This window comes from Olea europaea, chromosome 8, assembly GCF_002742605.1.
Source record: "Olea europaea var. sylvestris chromosome 8, O_europaea_v1, whole genome shotgun sequence".
Classification (NCBI taxonomy): Eukaryota; Viridiplantae; Streptophyta; class Magnoliopsida; order Lamiales; family Oleaceae; genus Olea; species Olea europaea.
Window position 1 is genome coordinate 1,224,768 of NC_036244.1, and position 21,715 is coordinate 1,246,482.

General features: G+C 32.7%; 1 protein-coding gene across 1 annotated transcript; it reads right to left on the reverse strand.

Moving 5' to 3' along the window:
• Positions 1–7,490, reverse strand: LOC111398461 (oxysterol-binding protein-related protein 2A-like). Its single transcript, XM_023025364.1, has 7 exons — positions 7,197–7,490; positions 6,654–7,041; positions 4,883–5,242; positions 3,925–4,021; positions 2,254–2,693; positions 405–560; positions 1–198 (listed from the first exon to the last, which is right to left on the reverse strand). Exons 2-7 carry the CDS (start codon positions 7,032–7,034, stop codon positions 1–3), a joined length of 1,632 nt encoding a protein of 543 aa, XP_022881132.1. The 5' UTR covers positions 7,035–7,041; positions 7,197–7,490.
• Positions 7,491–21,715: the final 14,225 nt, after the last annotated feature.

The following is a 21,715-nucleotide window of genomic DNA, read 5'->3' on the forward strand; positions in this document are numbered from 1 at the left end:
TTACTCGTGATAAAGACAGGTTGCACACACCTTGTTCCACTGGAATATCTCCCCATCATCAAACTCTAAAGTCAGAGTTCCGACTGGATCAAGTTGAATAGATCTCCCCCAAAATTTTGATCTAAGGTTACTGTCACCCCAGAATTTCCAGCCTTTACCTTCACAATGACAGGCTATGAGTGTAGGGTGGTGACTGACCTATTTCAGAAAAACTCTGGTCAACAATTTTAAAAAACAAAAGTCAAAGAATGAGATAAATCTTACTTCATGGTCTGGAAGCGAACAAGCAAAAGTAGAAATAATCGATGCAACAACAATTTGATAAATGAATATCAGATGTGTGAAAATCATCTAGAAGTATCAGCCCAAATCAGACTGGATTCAATGGGGTTCATATTAAGTACCTTCTCTGAGAAAAAACGTACTCCTTTTTCAGGATAATCAGCTTCATAAGTCTCACCCAATAAAGGGTTGAAGGGTTTACAGTGTCTGCCTTCTGATGAAGCATATCCAGAAACAGCAAAAGCTGCAACATACAAAATTCTCTGAAGGCTGTTTCCCTGGGAATAATAAACAGCACACCGTTGAATCTAGAAGCCTTGCTTCAATGCTGTATTTACATTCCAAACTTTAGCAGAAATACTAATCTACTATATTACACAAATCAGCCACATTCCTGGTAAACTATTTAATGAGACTATCTTCAAGAAAGTAAATTCAAAGTTCCTCTGTAACTTCAACTCAGTTCGAGTACATTTCATAAATTAAATATACAGATAATTCAATCAAAATTCAGTAATATATACTAATCCAAGTTCAGAGAACGCAGTTAGAAGAATAACAAAAGCACTACCGAAATAGCAGAATTATAGCTACTAACACTGGTAACGATCGAAATTTGATTTGAGATCGAAAATTAGATATGGGAAGTGAGAACTAAAATTTTGATTTGAGTTACATCTGTTCTAACAACTGCAGAGATTATGCAGTAATCTCATTGAAGTAGTCAGTACAATAAACTTTTCAACGTTAATATTTTCTTACAATTATGCTACAAATACCATTGCAAAAAGGAAAGTAAAGAAGAATTATCTTCTTTCAAACTCAGACAATTTTGTGAAAGGAGTTCAAAAAAATATGTGGAACATTTAACTACAGAGAGAGAGAGAGAGAGAGAGAGAGAAATTAGAGAGCAAACATATATGTAAAAATATTACTACCAAGTATCAATCCCATCAAATTTGGGTTGTTTACATGAATCCTATTTTTCCATTATGTTCAATGTCTCTCTCTTCTAAAAGATTCAAGAGAATTAAATGATTTAACATTGTTTTTTAGAATAGGTTTTGAGAGAAGTAATATTTGTAGAATATGTGGTTGAAAATGAGTTTGGGGAAATATGAGCACTAAAAAATCTGTACGAAATATTGGCTTAATATCTTCGTACCTTGTAGTTTCAAAATATAGACAATATGCCCATTTAACGGCATTATATTTAGTATCATCGTATACAAATGATCTAATTAGTCACTACATAAATCTTTCCTTTAACTTGATAGGTATTTTTCGATCACATAAAATCCTACAGCATTTATGTGTTTCGTCCAACCTTCTTTCCTTAATTATTGAACTTACATACCCATAACAATTACTCATTATGACAACATAATCTTGATTTTGACTCCATTATTCATACTGAACTTTAAAAACCGTTAATTTCTAAAGTTCTAATTTAAATTTCTAAATTTGTTTCATCCGACTCTAATCATATTAAAATTATAAAATCAACAAATAACATACACCAAAAAAGTCGTTTAGAAAGCATAGTAGGTTCCTCCATTACTAATGCTTGTCTCTTTCTCATTTTCTTGCCATCAAAACTCTATCCGTGGAATTTTTTTGCATTTAATCAAAATCGTTAAACAANTAATGCTTGTCTCTTTCTCATTTTCTTGCCATCAAAACTCTATCCGTGGAATTTTTTTGCATTTAATCAAAATCGTTAAACAAGTAAAGGATGATTTAGTGTTTATAAAATATGGTGAAGGGCTGTATACAAGCATCAAAAATATTTTGCAAAATCATAAGGTAACTGGCGCCAGCAATCATTCAGCATCTCTCAACAGGTAATGGCAGGAAGCAGAAAGCCAACATGACGCTAAAAAAGTATATTGAAGAACAAAAAAATATGTGGTCTATTTTTTGAAAAAATAAGCAAAAAGAGTTATAAAAGGTAATGTAAACCGAACATACCGCTTTCCCATGCTCATATGCCTGATCCAAAAGATAAGAGTACTCGAAGTCTTCAAAACACTTTTGCAGGGATGACAATGGTTCGTTAAAATATACAGGGAGACATACTCTGCTCAAATCTTTTCCAATGTTATCTTTGATCATAGACCACAGACTAACCCCTTTCTCTTTGTCAACAGGATCTGGTAGCCGATTTCGTCTTTCGACTTGTGGGTATCTACAAGCAAATACACTTTTCTTTGCATCTGCCTTGTTCAAGTCATTGGTTTGGTTTTTCAATCTTGGATCATTATCCGTGTGATCTACACCTACTGATTCACAACTAATAGTTGGTTCAGAAAAATACTCATTTGTGTCAAAAAAGTGAGTTTCCTCTTCATCTGAAGCTTCCTCAAGGTCTTGTTTTTCAACGTCATCTGATGATTCTGTAGTGCTCCATTCTGCTTTTCAGAATAAGACGTCAGGGAAAGAACAATATATTTCCAACAAAACAGATTAAAAGTTCTAAGGTTTGCTATACACATAAGCCAATCGTAACTGGAAAGCGTACAGAAACTACCAGTGTCTAACTTAAGTACTTTTTACAGGGTCGGCAGATCATGAGGCAATGCTTGCTTAATATTTGATTTCACTTGTAGTGAGAGGGAGTTCCCTCTCTGCATCCCACAAGGCATGAAAAACTTTTCGGGTACATATATTTGAAAGTAAAATAATGAATAATCTCATATTATTACATATTACTGCATTTTAACAATGGTCGATAATAACTGCTATCAGATTAGGGTCTTTAGCCATCCAGTTCTAGATAGAAAATAATTCAGTTTATGGTCTTCATAGAACAGAACCATATGATTAACATTATAATTAATAATTTCTTTAAAAAAAAATTCAAGAACCAAATCGATCCAGTTTCCCATTCTCAATATTTTTTAAACCTGAAAAATAGTAGCTTTTGAAGTTCTCCTTCATCATGTTTAACATAAGAGAGAATTTTATAACAGTATTAGATGATTACTTCTGTTCAAATGGAGGCTGAATTATAGGTTTACCGTTCAATTCATAAAATATGTTTGCTCGAAATATAATGTAAAAGTTATTACAATGATCTTCATAAAAATATGTATTACACCTTAAATTGTCAGACTGCAAGATTATCTGAGAATTTGAAAATATAAGTATCTTCTTTTACTAAGTCCAGGAGGCACAACACAATGGATTTCAAAATTGTATTAAGATTTCTTTCAACACGCTCTTAATAATCTTATAGTTTTATGTGATTTGGAACTAAATGAGATTTCATGAGATTTTACATGTTTAAAAACAGAAAACCAGGATCATATCTTGGTGGGATTTGGAAGGAACATTTTTAAGTTATCTGAAATCTCATCCAAATGATTGCATTTGATGAAATTCGAATTAAGGGTGCCTCTGATTTTATGGTCTTTAGAAACACTAGGTAGATCAAAATCAATAAATAGTCAACAATATCCTGTAACTCAAAAGATGAAAGTTCATACCAAAATTTTATTTCCTTACTTTCAAAAACCGAACTTCATTTTAATTGGAACCCAAATCCTTAAGTTGTTTATACTGGACAGTACACCTTAAACCTAGATACAGAATCAAAAATCATCTCGAGGGCAGAAGGCAGTGTAAAGAAATATAACATACCAATGTTTTTTCCACGTGAGAGATTCGAAAATTCTTGCTTCATCAATTGGTATTCACCATCATTAATTCCAGAGGCTTCAGCTTCAATATTCGCTGCCTGGAAAATTAAAATGAATAACATTGTCATGTTACTGAACTTATGTTCTACAATATATATTAAAGTCAGGGGATTAAACGCTAAATGAAATGCAGCATAATAATGAGTAAGCATCGATAACACTTGCCCTGCCTCATTATTAAAAAATCTTATCTAGATTACCACATTTTTGTAACGTGATAAAATTTAACAACCACGGTGTTTTTGCCTCGATTGCAAAATACATTTGACTCTCCAATAACCAGAGATAGCACAAAGACGAAAACTAAAAAGATGTCACTATAATTTCCGACTTGTATAGGATTTTCTTTTGATACAGAAAAAATCATAGAATATGAATTCAACAAACCATAGTTCTTCTACAATTGAGTCTATTTGTTTACCCTAGCATAGTTTGGTCCCTCTGTCATTATGAGTGCTAAAAAATAATTTCCATCACAAAGGAAAATCATAGGGGCATTTTTTCAGGGTGCATAATGAATTATTTTTTAACGAATATGTAAGCTGTTCGTAGAGATAAGGGTTGTCCTGTTTCATTGGAAAATGCAGCTTAATAACTTGACAATGGAACTATTAATGAATTATCATCAAAATGCTGGCGATCAAATTTGTTACCTAATTTTTATGTACAAAATAAAATCAAAACATAAATACAACCGTCAAAAAAGGTCAGGCCATGGGTGTTTAAAGACAATAAGATTCAGAAACAAGCCGTATGCATCTAACCAAGCAGTTTGGAAAATTGTCCACATAATGCAAAAGAAGAAAAGAAAGCAAATAAATAGTCCAAATTTGGAAAGAGAGCTTCAAACGATTCAACTAAACACATGATCTAGTAAAAAAGGATGAAGCAAAAACTACCTCTAACTGTCTTAATGTGTCCAGCAAATTGGAGCGCTCATCGCAAAGAACTTGATACTGTCCCTGTATTTCTGAAAATTCTGAGAGCATGATCTGCTCGCAATCCTTGACAAGTCCCTCGCCAATTCCCTCTTCAAGCAAGCGTTCCTTTAGCCTTTCAGTCGATACTGATAAATCTCTAGTAAGAATGGGGATATTGTCATTCAGTGGTATCAAGGAAAAGAGGCTTCTTGTTGAAATCAAAGCACGTATCCAAGCCGCTCTTTCTTTGTTTGTATTAGTCCGTAAATGAAGTGTCTTTGTAGCCGTAAATAAGTAAAATCGCCTATCATCTGATTTACTCTCACGAAATGACGAGATCTGCAAACATAACCAAGTGGCCTTTATATGTAATTGTCCTCCTAATACTACTCTACATCTCCATCAAGTAGTCCAAATATAAACAGACACTGTTTATGTTAATCTCAATTTGCGAATCACTAAAACAAATAGGGAAAACCCACTTATCAAATAAGCCATCAAATGCGAAATTACATTTATTAAATTAACCAATTATAAAACAGGTGCTTGAAGTAAGGAACTATCAACATCAGGCACTTCACTCAAGGGATAAATTTCTGACATCATAAACTATTTTCAGTAGCAATTAATAGGAATAAAAAAATATATAGAATATAAACTTCTAAATTAAATAAAACTTATTACCTTTCTGGCCAACGAGCAAGGAAACCCCAAACCACAATTAAAAACCCGGATGAATTTAGGATCATAAAAGGGTTGAAAAAAATAAAGAATTGTGACTGAGTTCTCGGCTCACCAAGAACATCACCTTGCAAGAATATCCATTTCAAGATTCTCAGTTCTCTTCCCTTGTATCAATTTCCTAATTTTTCTTCATTCTCTGGTCACATGCTACAGTATGAAAAAAGTTTAAAAGCGCACAAGTTCTTTTACTTGTATAGATCTACCTTTCTTAACAAAGAAAAATCTTGACTTTGCCCAATTCCCACTTCAAAACACCATTACATTATACCCACAAAACAAATAGACAAATCTGCATTTTGCATCAAAATGGGTCCTTTTTTCTTATCAAAATACTAGGTAGATCCCAAAAAAAATAAAAACAAAATAAAATAAAATAAATAAATAACCAATTCCCACCTCAAAACGCCATTTTTTATACCCACAATACAAATAATCGGATCTGCATCACTTTGCATCAAAATGGGTATTTTTTCCTCATGAATATACTGGTTTTTTCTTCTTTTTCGGATCAAAATGTGATGTGACCAGAGGCTAAAAACCATGAATAAGAACTTAGGTAGGTATAGGGCTACACCAGTTTTGCCCCAGATTTGGCCCCGCGCTATTCACCTGCTGATGTGACGTACTATAGACTAATGCCTCGTTAATTTGGGGAAAAAAACTGCCATAACAAAATTATACAGATGAAAAATCAAAAAAGCTCAGATTTGAAAGCTATTTAGTGCCTGACAGCACACAGAAAAAGAGATATATGAGAGAAAGATGAGAGAGAGTGCTCTGGCCATCAAATGGTAACAACCATAGTAATTTTCACTGGCTCAATTCTTTCCCAATAGAGGGAAATTCTTTACTGTACCACAACAATATAAAGACAAGCCCCCACTTTCACTCTCTCTTCCACTGTACACTCACATCCTCAACCCCTTCAAATAACCCTCAATCACATCCCAATTAATGCATTGCTGTTTTTCATTCATGATTAATTGAATTGAGTGTTTATACTCACCTTTAAATGCACGGTGCCAACGGCTTTGCTGCGTTTACGACTAGTAGGTGGCTTGACGTGGCCGATGAGAATGACGTCATCGCCGGAGACTATGTCGGGGCGGCGTGTTTTTGAGTATGACAGTACGCCGTTGCTGCGTAGGGTAAACCACCGGGATCGCCACCCTTTGCCGTAGTTCGTCCATTTGTAGAGGATCCCAGCCACACTCGTTGTGGTGCTACTGCTGTTGACTTGAGATCCTCCGGCATTGACTTCAGATCCACCTCTGGAGTTCGCCACCGCCGACCCAGTTCTCAATAGCATCGGCTCCGGCGAACCGTTCCCAATTCCTTGACTCTCCAACGTTATGCAGCACAAAGGGTGCATTTCCTTTACCCGCATTCTTATCCTGTTGATTAAATTATATCTTCAAAAACATCAAGCCATCCCAGAAAAGAAAAAATAATAATAACTGCAATATAGAATACCCAAAAAAGATTCATCAGAAAAAAAGAAAAAGAAAGGAACTTGAATAAACACTCGTCTATATGCATGTATCTATACCTCAATATATTGCATGAAAATGAAGAGAAAGAGAAAGAGGGACCTGAGAGAGCTTTGAAACTGTGGGATTCTGAAGAGTAAAGAGAGAGAGAATTAGTTAAAAATGAATGGAGTCTTTATGAGTCGAATTTGTAAAGAAGCAAGCAATGATTATATATAATCAGAGTTTGTGCAGAAATGTATGCAAGACAGATTATAAAATTACATTTTTCTTTTTCTTTTGTTTTCTATTTTTCAGGTAGAAACATCATTTCTATATAAAATTCTACGTGTTTGAATTTTTCGACCCTATAGAAAGGAGAGGATTGTACGAGGTGTTTGAATTTTTGAACCCCAAATAAATTATTAAGGTTAGTGTGTTTAAAATAAATGTTCATTAATGTTGTGGGGTGCAATGAAAATGTTTTGTAAGAGAAACGACGTTTTATTTTGTTTTTGTCTTTATAATTATACAGACATACATAGATGCGGAGATAGAGAGGTTGAGAGCCTGCTTGAGAGGGATTTTAAGAATTGATTTTTTGATCATTAAGAAAAAAGTGGGGTCTACCTATGATAAAAAAAAATCAAATATGAAGGCTGAAATGTAAAATAACAGTCAAAAAATCAATTTTTTTGGACAAAAAATCACTCCCAAACAAGCTGTGAGTGATTCCACTAATTAGGAGGGTACCCAGCACTCTTTGATTTTTTATTTTTTGTTTTTTATTTTTTTATGTCATTTACTCAATAATTCTCACTCTTATCAATTCTTGTGTTTCAAAAACTTTTCTCGAGATGTCTCAACTATTTACTCGATCGGACATTATAGATCGGACATTTATATAGTTTTTAATGCTCATCAAGTTATATGTAGAGATGACATTTTAATTAACTACATAACTTGATCATTGAAACAATTTTTTTTTTTCGAAATTCGAACAAAATATATTATTCAATCATTTGTCACGAACAATAAGTAAGGAACGAAATACTATGATATCAGATTCGATCATCAATCCGATGGACTTCAACATTTTCTTGACGAGGCGTATAGAGGTAATTACTATAGCCCTCTTCTTCAGTGAACGCTACAATGCCTATTCAAAGGGGCATTAGCAGACAAGTTACACGGGCTTAAGATATGTAATGCTTCACATTTTTCGTGATGTCTTGAACTAAAGAAAAAGTCATTTTGAACGTTTATCTCAAGTTTTTAAAATGTGGATCTCTAATTTTTCAGCAATAAGTTATGCATAACTTTTTTCTCAAAAGAAAATGCGGTGATTATGTTGTTCAAAACCAACAAATATAAATAAATAAATGGTCGCCATGCGGTCGCATGGCGATGTGTCGAGACCATTTGGTCTCGGCATGGGTGAACTATGCGATCGCATGGTTTTGTACCATGTGGTCGCATAGTACTTTTTTTGTGCTGTTGAAGGCCATTTTCTTCCGTTGTAAATTTAAATTTGGTGACTTTTGGCTTAAAATTTGGTACCATTTCGTGAATGTGGTGTATGACCTATATATATTGGATCCATGTTGAAGGCAAAATCATCACAAAAAAATCAAGGTTCCATATTACTTCCAAAAATCAAATATCAAAATTTTTAAAAGCTATATTCATATTCATTCTTTGTATTCTTCAAGTTTTCTAGAATTTGTACTTGTACTTTGCTGCTTAAATCCTTGCAAGACTTGTTATAATCCTGCAAACCATTTGCCAACAACCTTCGAAGTATCTCAAATTCATAGGAGAAGAGGCAAATATCGTTTGAGGACAACGATATCGTGTTCAAGTCATTCGTTGATACAAATTCATGATTTTCTTGTTATTGACATTTTCAGTTCATATTTTGTGATGTCTACTCAAATTCAATGAAATTTCTCCAACAATCTCAAACAATATCTCTGCAATGGAAAGCGAGACAACGATGGTGACAATCAAACTCATGAATTAAGATTTGGTGCGATTAGATCGGTTCGATGGAACAAACTACACTCAATGGAAAGATAAATTGAAGTTTCTTCTCACTGCACTAAAGATCTTCTACATCCTAGATCCGGAATTGGCGCCACTACCGGAACCAACAAATGAAGAAACCAAAGGGGTGAGGAATGAAAGACAAAAGCGCCAAGAAGATGAGTTAATATGCCACGGTCACATTCTCAACACCTTATCAGATCGTTTGTATGACTTATATACAAACACAACTTCAGGAAAGGAAATTTGGGATGCGCTCGAAAATAAATACAAAAAGGAAGAAGAAGGTACAAAGACATTTTTAATTTCTAAGTATTTCAATTTTAAATCTTTAGACAATATTCCCCTTCTTCCCCCAAATACATGAAATGAAAGTAATTATTAATAAGTTGAAGGCGGTGAAAATTGAAATACCAGAGATCTTTCAAGTGGGAGCTATAATTGCCAAACTTCCGGAACTTAGAAAGGATACCGGAAGAAGATAATACATAGTTTTAAAGATTATTTTTTGGAACAACTGCAAAAACATCTTCGGATCGAGAAAAAGTCGAGAATACGTGATAAAAGTGATTCTCATGAGGGCACTTCCAAAGTAAATGCTGTAAAAAATTTCTCACCGTCAACAAAATCCAACAAAAGGAAGCTTTCGAGAAATCTTAATAAGTTCAAGAAGAAGACCAAATGAGGATGCTTTGTTTGTAGGAAATCTGGACACTACGGAAAAGACTATAGACACCGAAAACACAATAACTCCGAGGGTAAAGTGAATTCCATCCAACAAGACAAGATAGTGACCACCGTGAGCGAAATAAATGCAATTAAAGGAAAGGCTCCCAACTGGTGGTATGATACTTGTGTCACGGTGCATGTATCACATGACAAATCTTTGTTCAAAACATACAATGAAGTGGATGAAGATCAAGAGATCCAAATGGGTAACAAGGTGCGGTCCAAAGTAATTGGAAAAGGAAGTGTAGAAATTATCTTCACTTCTGGGAAAAATGTTACTCTTACAAATGTACTACATGTTTCAGATATGAATAGGAACTTAGTGAGTAGAAATCTTTTGAGAAAACCGGGCATTAAAAGTGATTTTGAGTCCGGTAAACTTGTATTATCGCTTAACGGGAAATTTGTTGGAAATGACTATTCATGTGAAGGAATGCTCAAACTTTGTACTATTGACAATGAAATAAATAAAGTTGATTTTGCTTACATGATTGATTTATTTTCTTTATGGCATGTTAGATTAGGTCATATAGGTAAAAGAATAATGAAACTCATGAGAAATTGTGACTTAATTTCATATGATAAAAATGATGTCATTAAATGCAAAACATGTGTAGAAGCAAAAATGGCTAAAAAGCATTATCAAAGCGTTAAGAGGACTTCTAACATATTAGAATTAATTCATTCTGATATATGTGAATTGCATGACACGTTGACAAAAGGTGGAAATAGATATTTCATAATATTTATTGATGATTGTTCAAGATATACCTATGTTTATTTCATGAAACACAAATATGAGGCCTTTGATTTGTTTAAAACTTATAAGAATGAAGTTGAAAATAAAGACTTTAAGAAGTGATAGAGATGGCGAATACTTTTCTAGTGAATTTAATTTATATTGTGAACAATATGGTATAATTCACCAATGTTCTGCACCTAGAAAGAAAGAATAGAACCTTAGTAGAAATGATAATGCCATGCTTATATATGCTAAGTTTCCATTTAATTTATGGGGTGAAACTTTATTAAGTGCATGTAGGATACTTAATAGGGTTTCTTCTAAACATACAAAGGTTTCTCCTTATGAATTACGGAAACGAAGAAAATCGAATATTGGATACTTCAAAGTGTGGGATGTTTTGCTTATTGCAAGAACACAAATCCTAATAGGAACAAATTGGATCCAAGAAGCATTAAATGCGCTTTTGTTGAATATGCTAATAATAGCAAATCTTATAGATTGCTAAACTTGGAGACCAATGTGATTATCGAATCAAGCGACGTAGAGTTCTTTGAAGATTTGTTATCATCGGATAATGAATTAAAGGAAAATATTGAAAACATCCTTAACTCAAGTGGAACACGTGATGAAATGTCTTCTAAAGATGTTGATGAGTCTAGTGAACCACGAAAAAGCAAGAGAACTCAAGTTGAGAAGTTTTTGGACCGGATGAAATTGATTCTCAACTTATCTCCTTTTACTTAGTAGAAGGAAATGAGTTGAATGTTGTAAGAACAATTCATTTTGTTCTATAAGTGGAAATCGACCTTAAAACCTATAAAGAATCTATGGCTTCTCGTGATAGCATTTTTTGAAAAATGCAATTAAAGATGAAATGGATTCGATAATGTCTAATAAAACTTGGGAACTTGTTGATCTTCCACCAGAATCCAAACCTATTGGATATAAATGGGTATTTAGGAGGAAATATAATATTGGTGGCTCTCTAAATACTTTCAAAGCTAGATTAGTAGACAAAGGACATTGACAAAAGAAATGAATCGACTATTTTGACACTTATGCATCAGTACCTAGAATAACATCGATTAGGATATTATTCGCATTGGCATCAATATATCACTTGCAAGTTCATCAAATGAATGTCAAGACAGCATTATTAAATGAGAATCTCAATGAGGAGGTCTATATGGAGCAACCCGAAGGGTTCATTCTACCTGAAAATGAACATAAGGTATGCAAGTTAGTAAAATATTTATATGGTTTGAAGCAAGCATCTAAAAAATGGCATGAGAAATTTGACTTAGCTATAATATCATTCGGATTTAAACATAACAGCATAGATAGATGTTTATATTCTAAAATGTATGATGATTATGTGACATTTATATATTTATATGTTGACGACATGTTGATTATGAGTAATCACATGGACGGTATAGAAGAAATAAAGATGTTTCTATCTTTTACATTCAAAATGAAGGATCTTGGTCAAGTGGATACCATTTTAGGTATCAAAGTCACTAAAACTAGTGGGGGTTATCACCTAAGTCAATCTCATTATATTGAGAATGTGATAAACAAGTTCAAACACTTGAACATAAAAGAATATAGCACCCCGTTTGATCCAAGTTCAAAACTTTTAAAGAATGATGAAAGAGCGATTGCTCAATTGGACTATGCTAGTGCTATAGGAAGTCTTATGTATGCAGTTCAATGCACAAGATCGGACATAGCCTATGTCATAAGTAAACTTAACAGGTTTACTAGCAATCCGAGCAATAATCATTGGAAGACCATTGAAAGAGTTCTTAGATACTTAAAAAAAAATGAAGAACCTAAGCATGCAATATACTAAATTCTCGAGGGTATTAGAAGGATTTACCGACGCTAGTTGAATATCTAGCGCAGGTGAGAGTAAATCCACTTCGGGTTGAGTGTTCACTCTTGGAGAAGGTGTCGTTTCTTGGAAATCAAAGAAACAAACACACATAACACACTCGACCATGAAATCTAAATTTGTAACCCTATCGGATACCAAAAAAGAGATTGAGTAGCTTAAGGATCTCCTTTATGAGATACCTTTGGGATCGAAAAATATTTTTTTAATACCTATCACGTGTGATAGTCAAGCCACATTAGTAAAATCATATAATGATGTACACAACGGAAAGTATAGACACATGAATCTTAGACATGACTATATAAGGAAGTTAATCAAGGATGAAATAATTTTCCTAAATTATGTAAGGTCAATTGAGAATTTGACGGATCTTTTGACTAAACCTCTAAACAGAGATTTAGTAGCATCTATTTCGAGTATGATGGGATTGAAACTCCTTAACTAAAAAGGTTCACCAATGACAGCAACCCTACCTGTCATTACTCAAAAGGTAATTTATGGGTTCAAAGTGTAACAACAAGTCATTTGATATGTGAATAGTTGTAGCATTATTAAAAAATCCGTAATAATCTCATCCTAATTAAAATAATGCTTGTTGTTATTGAAATGAGGGTTGAGTTTTAAGCTCTTAATGAAGTTCAGTGCTAAAATACAAGTACTTCTAAAGGTAACAAATGTACTGGAAGAACTTCACCTAAACAATCTTCAAGGTGGTGCCGCCTTAATAGGGAGTTGGAGTTTCTCTCTTAAAAGATTGTTGAAAATGATAAGCACAATGCCATAAAAGTGTTAAGCGAGTTATGAGGAACTTGAGAACACGTGGTACTCGTGTATGCGTTCTTACCGGTATTGTCATATGGAATAACTGGTTTAAAGCTACACGCTACCTTTGATTCCGACTATACTTTGTTTGAATTACACTATGGTTAGATTCAAATCGAAAGATATCTAATCCTCATGCATGAGTATCGTATATCGTGAATATGAGACTTGTTAATTTTGAACAAGTGGGGGATTACGGTGATTATGTTGCTCAAAACCAACAAATAATAATAATAATAATAATAATAAGGGTGGTCCATGCGGTCACAATAGTCTCGGCATGGGTGAACCATGCGACCGCATGGTTTTGTACCATGCGATTATTATTTTTTTTACCGTTGGAAGCCGTTTTCTCCCGTTGTAAATTTAAATTTGGTAACTTTTGGCTTAAAGTTTGGTACTATTTCGTGAATGTGGTGTATGCCTATATATATTGGTTCCATGTTGAAGGCAAAATCATCACAAAAATATCAAGATTCCATATTACTTCCAAAAATCAAATATCAAAATCTTTAAAAGTCATATTCATATTCATTCTTTGTGTTCTTCAAGTTTTCTAAGATTTGCACTTGTATTTTGGTGTTTAAATCCTTGCAAGGCTTATTATAATCCTGCAAATCATTTGCCTACAACCTTCGAAGCATCTCAAATATATAGGAGAATGGGCAAATATCGTTTGAGGACAACGAGATCGTGTTCAAGTTATTCGTTGATACAAATTTGTGATTTTCTTGTTATTGATATTTCCGGTTCATATTTTGTGATTTCTACTCAAATCCGGTGAAATTTCTCCAACGGAAAAAAAACAACGAAATGATAATATTGAAATTGTGAAAGGAATTTAGGAAAATGATGTTTATAGATTAACATTTAATTGTCTAATAAAAAATATTCGTCTATTTGGCATTTGTCACGAGAAGATATGCCAAATAAAGAAGTAATGTTGACAAAAAAAAATGATATAAATATGTATGAAATTTCACAATGAAGTGATACAAGGCGCACATTTGTTGTCAAACTATAAAAGAGCTTTCTGATTTTGTGACTATTTGTGTATACAATTGTGCTACACGTAATGGTATGATGAAATATGATTGAGTCGAAATTTTTTCACAAAAAAAAGAAAAAAAAATTTCTTCTCTCTTTTTGACATCTTATCTTTATGTAAACCACTATCATTATTCTTATTCTTGTGTATATAGGTGCATGTGGAGTATAAATATTAGGTATTTATTTATTTAGCAATTATAAATAAATATGGATATATATTGTGAAAAATATGTAGTTAATAATGATTATATTAAGAATTTGCATTTACCTACTTTTTTTATTTGGTAAACGGGATTTAGATTTCGTTAAAATTTGATTTTTGAGTACAATTTCTAATTACAAACAATTAGAAGTTATTTTACGCGTTTGATCAATTTTAAAAAGTGATTATATAAGAATCATCAAATTTTGAGAAACGTCTAAAGGTCAGCTTCTCATATTCTGTTATTAAAATAAAATTTTTAATCTTAATTAATTAAATTTATTCTTCTTTATCCTGTATTTATTTGTACTACAATATTAAAGCATTTCAATTCTATAATTCATATTAAAGATAATTCAAATTTATTTGATATCTTTTCTTATTATATAACAATGAAGAATTTGAGAAACAGAGTTGCCACAAGTCTGATATATAAAAGATAATAAGAATATAAAAGATAATTGTAGCAGCAAACGCAAACCTTCAGTTTTTATAGACTTTACCTTAAATGCCACTTTGTTCCCAAAACTTTCAAATGAATGATTTCTACGAGTTAGCCCGTTAGTTGACCCATTAAAAAAAAAAAAAAAAAAACAAATTGAAAAAAATATATATATAAAATGAATTGGTAAAATTATATATATATTTTTTTTTTCATAAAAACACAATTATGACAATTAAATCAAGGGTAATTATATTACCACTAAAAAAAAATGTTAGTTACACCACAATTTTTTTATTTACGTAAATAACTCTAAATAAAATTACATAAGTGGATTTTTAATATATTTATCACATAAAATAATTTATTCTTCCACCACAATCATAAAACCTTTAAAAATTTATCTTCTTCCCCAATCCCTCCTCCAACTCCCACCCTCAAAACTTCATTTTTCAATTAAGTATAGCCATTAAATAAATTAAATTTCTCTCATCGTAAATAAATTGATACCATGGAAGAATAACGATTAAAAAATTATGTTTCAATGATGAAATTGATAGAATTTATTCTCATTCACAACCCTGTCAATATAAATTTTTGAACTAAACATAAAAGTCTATTAAAATATCATGTCAGAATTTTTTTCATAAATATTCATACAAAAAATTGAAGCTCCTAATACTGCATGAATTAGCTTAAATCATATCAATTTAACTCCATGAGAGATGGAAAGATGTTCAAAAGAAGAAGAAGAAGAAGAAGAAAAGAAGTGGATGAAGAATTGGGAAAAACTCCCAGTAATTTCCATAATTTCAACACCCTTAAACTGTCATCTAGATAAGGAGTAAGGGATATAGAGGGCACATGGGATTGGGGGATGTTGAAGTGGAGAAACAAGAGAATGGGGGTATTGATTCATATGTGAGGAGATTTTCAAGGGCTTTAGATTTTGAGCAGCCAGGAGGATGAGTAATCTGTATAATGATTTTAGATTTTCAATACTTTATTAAATCATTTTATAGTATCGGAAGATTTTATGGGAACTCTATGTGAGCAAGTTTTGTTTTTATTCTGGAGTTTTCAATAGGACCATGGCATGCTACTTCATTATGTTTTGAAATATTATTTTGATTTATTCAAATACACACACACTCACAAACACTTCTCTAATTCTTTTCGCAGTTGATTTTTTATTCAGCTGAGCTAAAATTTATGTAATTAGACATGGATTCTATGACTGTTAGATAAATAATATGGACAATTGCAAAAGATGTCTAAAATCTTTAAAACATTAACAGACTTTGTTTAAACTTTTATTTGTTATAGTAGTCACCCCTAACCTTTTTAAACATTGCATGTGATGCCCTTTTAGATGGTTTCTATAAAAAATTCCATCAGCTCACCATCAAAATAATTTTGACCACATTTTAATCAATTTTAAAATGGCAAAATTGTAACTTTCTGTTCACTGCATTAAACAATTAAAAAACTTAAATCAAAAACAAAACAAAAAACCTACCCCCACCCCCACGCACGCCACTTCCTCAATCTGCAGATTTGAATGATTTGCTTGCTGATAGTGGCGACACAAAACAGCAGGAAAATGGCTTGTTGTGGTTTCTTTTCCAAATCTCTTATGTCCATCATGAGGACTTCTACCTTCTGTTCTTCTCCGCCACTCGCCGCCCGTCGCATCCGTCCTCTCCCATTATTCGCCTCTTGCCGTTTCTCCTTCTCCAATCCTAGGTCCCAAATCCCAATTTTGATTTCTTTTTTTCTTAGTATCGACATGGGGTTGTATACTTTCTCTGTTAAAATGAAGATTCGAAATCTTAGAAAATGGAACTGGTTTTGTTCTAATTTTCTAGCCCTCTTTCAGGTCTTCTGGGTTTCAAACGTTGGGTTCTGAAAAGAAATTTTACAATGACTTGCAAAATTATTTGATTTTCACTTATAGGCATCTTTCTTTTATTCGTTTTCTCTGCAATTTATTCGTTTTGGGTCGTTTTCAATTTTTGAGGTAATGGGAGAGGTGGCGGATTAATTATTGTTGGTTTTTGATTGAGGGGAGGATAGGCGAGGGGAGCGTAGCGTGGGGTGGGGTGGAGAGGGGGAAAATGATGATCCATTTTTCTTTTATTTTATTTTATTTTTGTTTTTTGAAGTTTTTTAATTGTTTCATGTGGTAAATAAAAAGTTAACATTTTGCTCTTTTGAAATGGATCAAAAGGTGATCAAAGTTTATTTTGAAAGTCAACTGACAGAAACCATCCAAAAAGATCTCACATGCAACGTTTGGAAATGTTAAAGGTGACGACTGCAACAAACGAAAGGTTCGGGGAAAGTCGCTTAATGTTTCAAAGGTTTGAAACTTCTGCTGCAATTATCCCTAAATAATATATGATTTTCTTTAATATCGTGTATTTTAAGGGTTTATATCATATATTTTATTTATTTAACGTGGAGAGGGGGAAAATGATGATCCATTTTTCTTTTATTTTATTTTATTTTTGTTTTTTCAAGTTTTTTAATTGTTTCATGTGGTAAATAAAAAGTTAACATTTTGCTCTTTTGAAATGGATCAAAAGGTGATCAAAGTTTATTTTGAAAGTCAACTGACAGAAACCATCCAAAAAGATCTCACATGCAACGTTTGGAAATGTTAAAGGTGATGACTGCAACAAACGAAAGGTTCGGGGAAAGTCGCTTAATGTTTCAAAGGTTTGAAACTTTTGCTGCAATTATCCCTAAATAATATATGATTTTCTTTAATATCGTGTATTTTAAGGGTTTATATCATATATTTTATTTATTTAATTACTCGATTGTGCTATATGTATATTACCACTTACAAATTAGTTTACCAATAGATGATGTGTCGATATTTGATTGGATCAAAATTTCATCAAAAAATATATATATATCCCACGCTCTTTTAGAAACCTCATCAATCTGTTAAAAATTATGTAAATAGTAATGTACAATAAATATTTTCTTTAAATATTTAGGACTCGAAAGTCATATGAACGATTATAACTTATAAATTATGTAAATCCCACATGTCCTATGAAAAGAAACAAGTAATCATATATGCTGAAGCATTTTCTAGCCAATGTAAAATAAGGGTTTGTCTTTATAGGTCTACAAGTACAACATGAAAATATCGGGTGATATGAAATGATCGTCGAGTTCATTCTTTTTTTTTCGTTTTTCCTTTTTTTTCCCTAATGCGTGTAAGGAAAATGAATTGAAAAATAGAGCACTTCACACTGTCATTGTCCCCAAAAATAATCAAAGAAATATTAATTGTGTTTATATTTTACAGATGTTAAAATAATAATATTAAGAGATTTATCCCCCACCCAGGTAAAAGAACAAAGACATCTATGTCAAACTATCAATTATAAGAAATAATCAATAATCAATTATGTTATCTTACAGTAAATCTATAAATCATTATCAAATAAGCATTGCTAGTTCAGTCTTCTTCAATCTTCAAATGCTATAATTTGAAAAGGAAAATAAATAAATAAATAAAATTGGACAGCAAACTAGTGCCCAAGGGCTAGGTTCGAGACTCCTAGGTGCCAATGACAGAAGAAATGGTGAAATTTGGCCCGAGATGCCTAGGCGACATGGTTGTGGTGCCCAGGGTTGCGATCATTGCTCGCTCGTAACTCAACTGTTGCTCGAACTGCAGTGTCATCTGGATGGGGATTCTTTTTCGATTCTACTTTGTTTCTTTAATTGTAATTCATCCAAAACAGTTATATTGAGTTCCTATATACACTTCACGTGATTTAGCCTTGAGATAACATAACAAAACATTTTATAGTATTGAGAGAACATCAAGGTGAGAGGATCTAGTTGATACAGAGAGACTCATGTATTTTGAGATAGGTTGAGAGTCTTGCGAGATCCTTTTGTACTTCGTTACCATTGATCATAGTGAATTTTTTTCTCTCTCCCCATGAAGTTCTTGAATTTAGAATTCCACATTAAATCTTATATTTTTGTGGAATTCTTTTCATCTTGAAATACTTTCTTGGCTTTAATATCCATATCAAGTGGTATAAGTTCTATCACTAGGTTTTGCAAATTAACCTTTTTTTTTTTTTTTAACAAATGACATCAGAGACAAGGATTGAATTTCTTGGGGAGCCAATTTGGTCTTCTATAGAAGCAAGATTTGATCAACAAGGTTTGATTGTTTCGGGATGGCAAGTATGACATTTGAAATTTAGCTTCTAGATTGTAACACCAAATTTTCTTTGTGATAGATTAAGATGCGACAGTGCTCGCCCAATCAAATTTGAATGATGCTTTATTAGGCTTAATAGAATGCCCGTAACTTTGACATTGGATAAGAAGCAACGTAAGAATCGAAAGGCTCTATCACAGATACATTTTCGTCTTTCAAATCAATTTTTTCAAGAAGTGATGAAGGGAAAATATGTCGCTACATAATGGTTGAAATTAGAGCAGTTATGCATAACTCAAGGTCTAACTAGTAAATTGCATCTAAAGCAGTATTTATATTCTCATCGCATGACAGAACGTGGATCTTTGGAAGATCATCTATCTATATTCAAGGACATCGTAGTAGATTTGGAGACCAGGAAAATCAAGTATGATGAAGAGGGCTTAGGATTGATTTTGCTATATTTGTTGCCTCTTCATTTATGACATTCAGGGACACCATCTCGTGTAATCGAGATACTCTTACCATTAACGAAATTTATGACACTCTTTATTCTAGAGAGAAGATGAAGCAACTGGTAGACAATTGGAGGCCAAGGAAGAGAGTCTTGTTGTTCGTGAGAGGGATTTGGGTGGTCATGGAAGAGGCAGGTCAAATGCTAGTGACAATGATATAATCTATTATTACTACAAGAAGAAGAGGCACAAGAAGAATGATTACCCAAAGCGACGGGTAAGAATAAATTAGTTGCTGCAGATCAGAAAGAACGGCCTATTAATTTCAATGAAATTAGTCTTGTTGAAAAAGATTGCAATGATGAAGATCTTTTAGTGATTTTCGATAGCAACTTCAAATTTGACGAGAATTGGATTCTTGATACAGTGTCCACTTTTCATGTACTCTAATTGGGATTGCTTTTCGACATATGAAACCGTTACAAGGGGTTCGTTATGAAGGAAAATAATTGACTTTGCAATATAGCTAGTATTTGTAAGTTGAGAATCAAAATGTTTGCTAGAAGGTTAGGACACTTGGTGAAGTAGGAAATGTTCCTACTTTAAACAGAAACATTATATCCTTGAGTACTCTTGATTCAAAAGGATACAGATATACCAGTGGAAGTGGAGTTTTGAAAGTTAGCAAGGGTATCAGGGTTGTACTAAAGAGATAAAGAAAGTCTTGAATATATGTTTTGGAAGGTTAGATGATTATTTTGGATGTAGATGCGGCTTATGGTTCGATAAGCAATAACATGGGTAAAGTTGGTTGTGATCGTGTTGTTCGTAGTGATTCTAGTAATTTTATTGTAGAACCTGCCACTAACTCAGGTACTAGAGCTAGTTTTGACATTGATGATCGAGTAGTTCGTGGTGATTTGAGCAGGTTTGGCAATTCAGGTGAAGTTGGTAGTAAATGAGATGCTTCGAGTAGGTTTAGAGCCCATCATACTTCTACTAGTAAGCAGACCTTGAATTTGTTCATAGTTGCTAAGTATATCCGGAAAGGCATTGTAGAAGAGGTGGAGTTTAAGTACTCTATTTGAAGAATAATTCCTTGCATTGGAATCTTGTGTTCTTGTGTGATTCTTTTCATCTTGTCATATTTTTATGAATTTAATATTCATAACAAGTGATATGAGTTCTATCACCGAGTTATTGCCAATTGGCTTGTTTTCTAACATTCGCCTTACTTTTTATCAACATGCATTTTCATCGTATTTCCTTTGACATACTCTATCTTTTTGAGGAGGCTCACAATTGAATTCAAAATCAAACAATGATTCAATTTATGTTCAAGTTTCACCTGCATACACCGTCTTCTTGAAATTAGGCACCAAACAAGAAATATGAAAAGAAATTTGTTAGTCGTCATGGTTGAACCATTGAATTAAATCCTCATATTGTTAGAGAGGTCAATTTGTTTGTCAAAATTTTGATTTCTACGTATTTCATTACGTGCTTGCTGAATTTAATTTTTTCTTAAAATATTTGATATATGCACAAATATCAAAAATGAAAAGAAATTTGCTAGTCGTCATGGTTGAACCATTGAATTAAATCCTCAAATTTTTAGAGGGGTCAATTTGTTCTTCAAAATTTTGTTTTCTACACATTTCATTACGTGCTTGTTGAATTTAATTTTTTCTTAAAATATTTTATATATGCACAAATATCATAAATGAGTATTGTATACACATGACTCATGACATTCATATTATTTAATGATTTATTCAAGTAAATTATATAAAGGGATAAGCAGCAGAAACCCCAAACTTTAAAATGTTAGCAGACTTTCCCCAAACCTTTAATTTGTTACAACCGTCAAATCCAAGCCTTTCAAAAGATTGGGACAGAAGCCCTTTTGGACGGTTTTCATCCAAATGCCTGTTAGTTGATTAAGAAATTTGACCTTGACCGTATTTTTAATATTTTTGAAAAGGGTAAAATAGTAACTTTTCATTT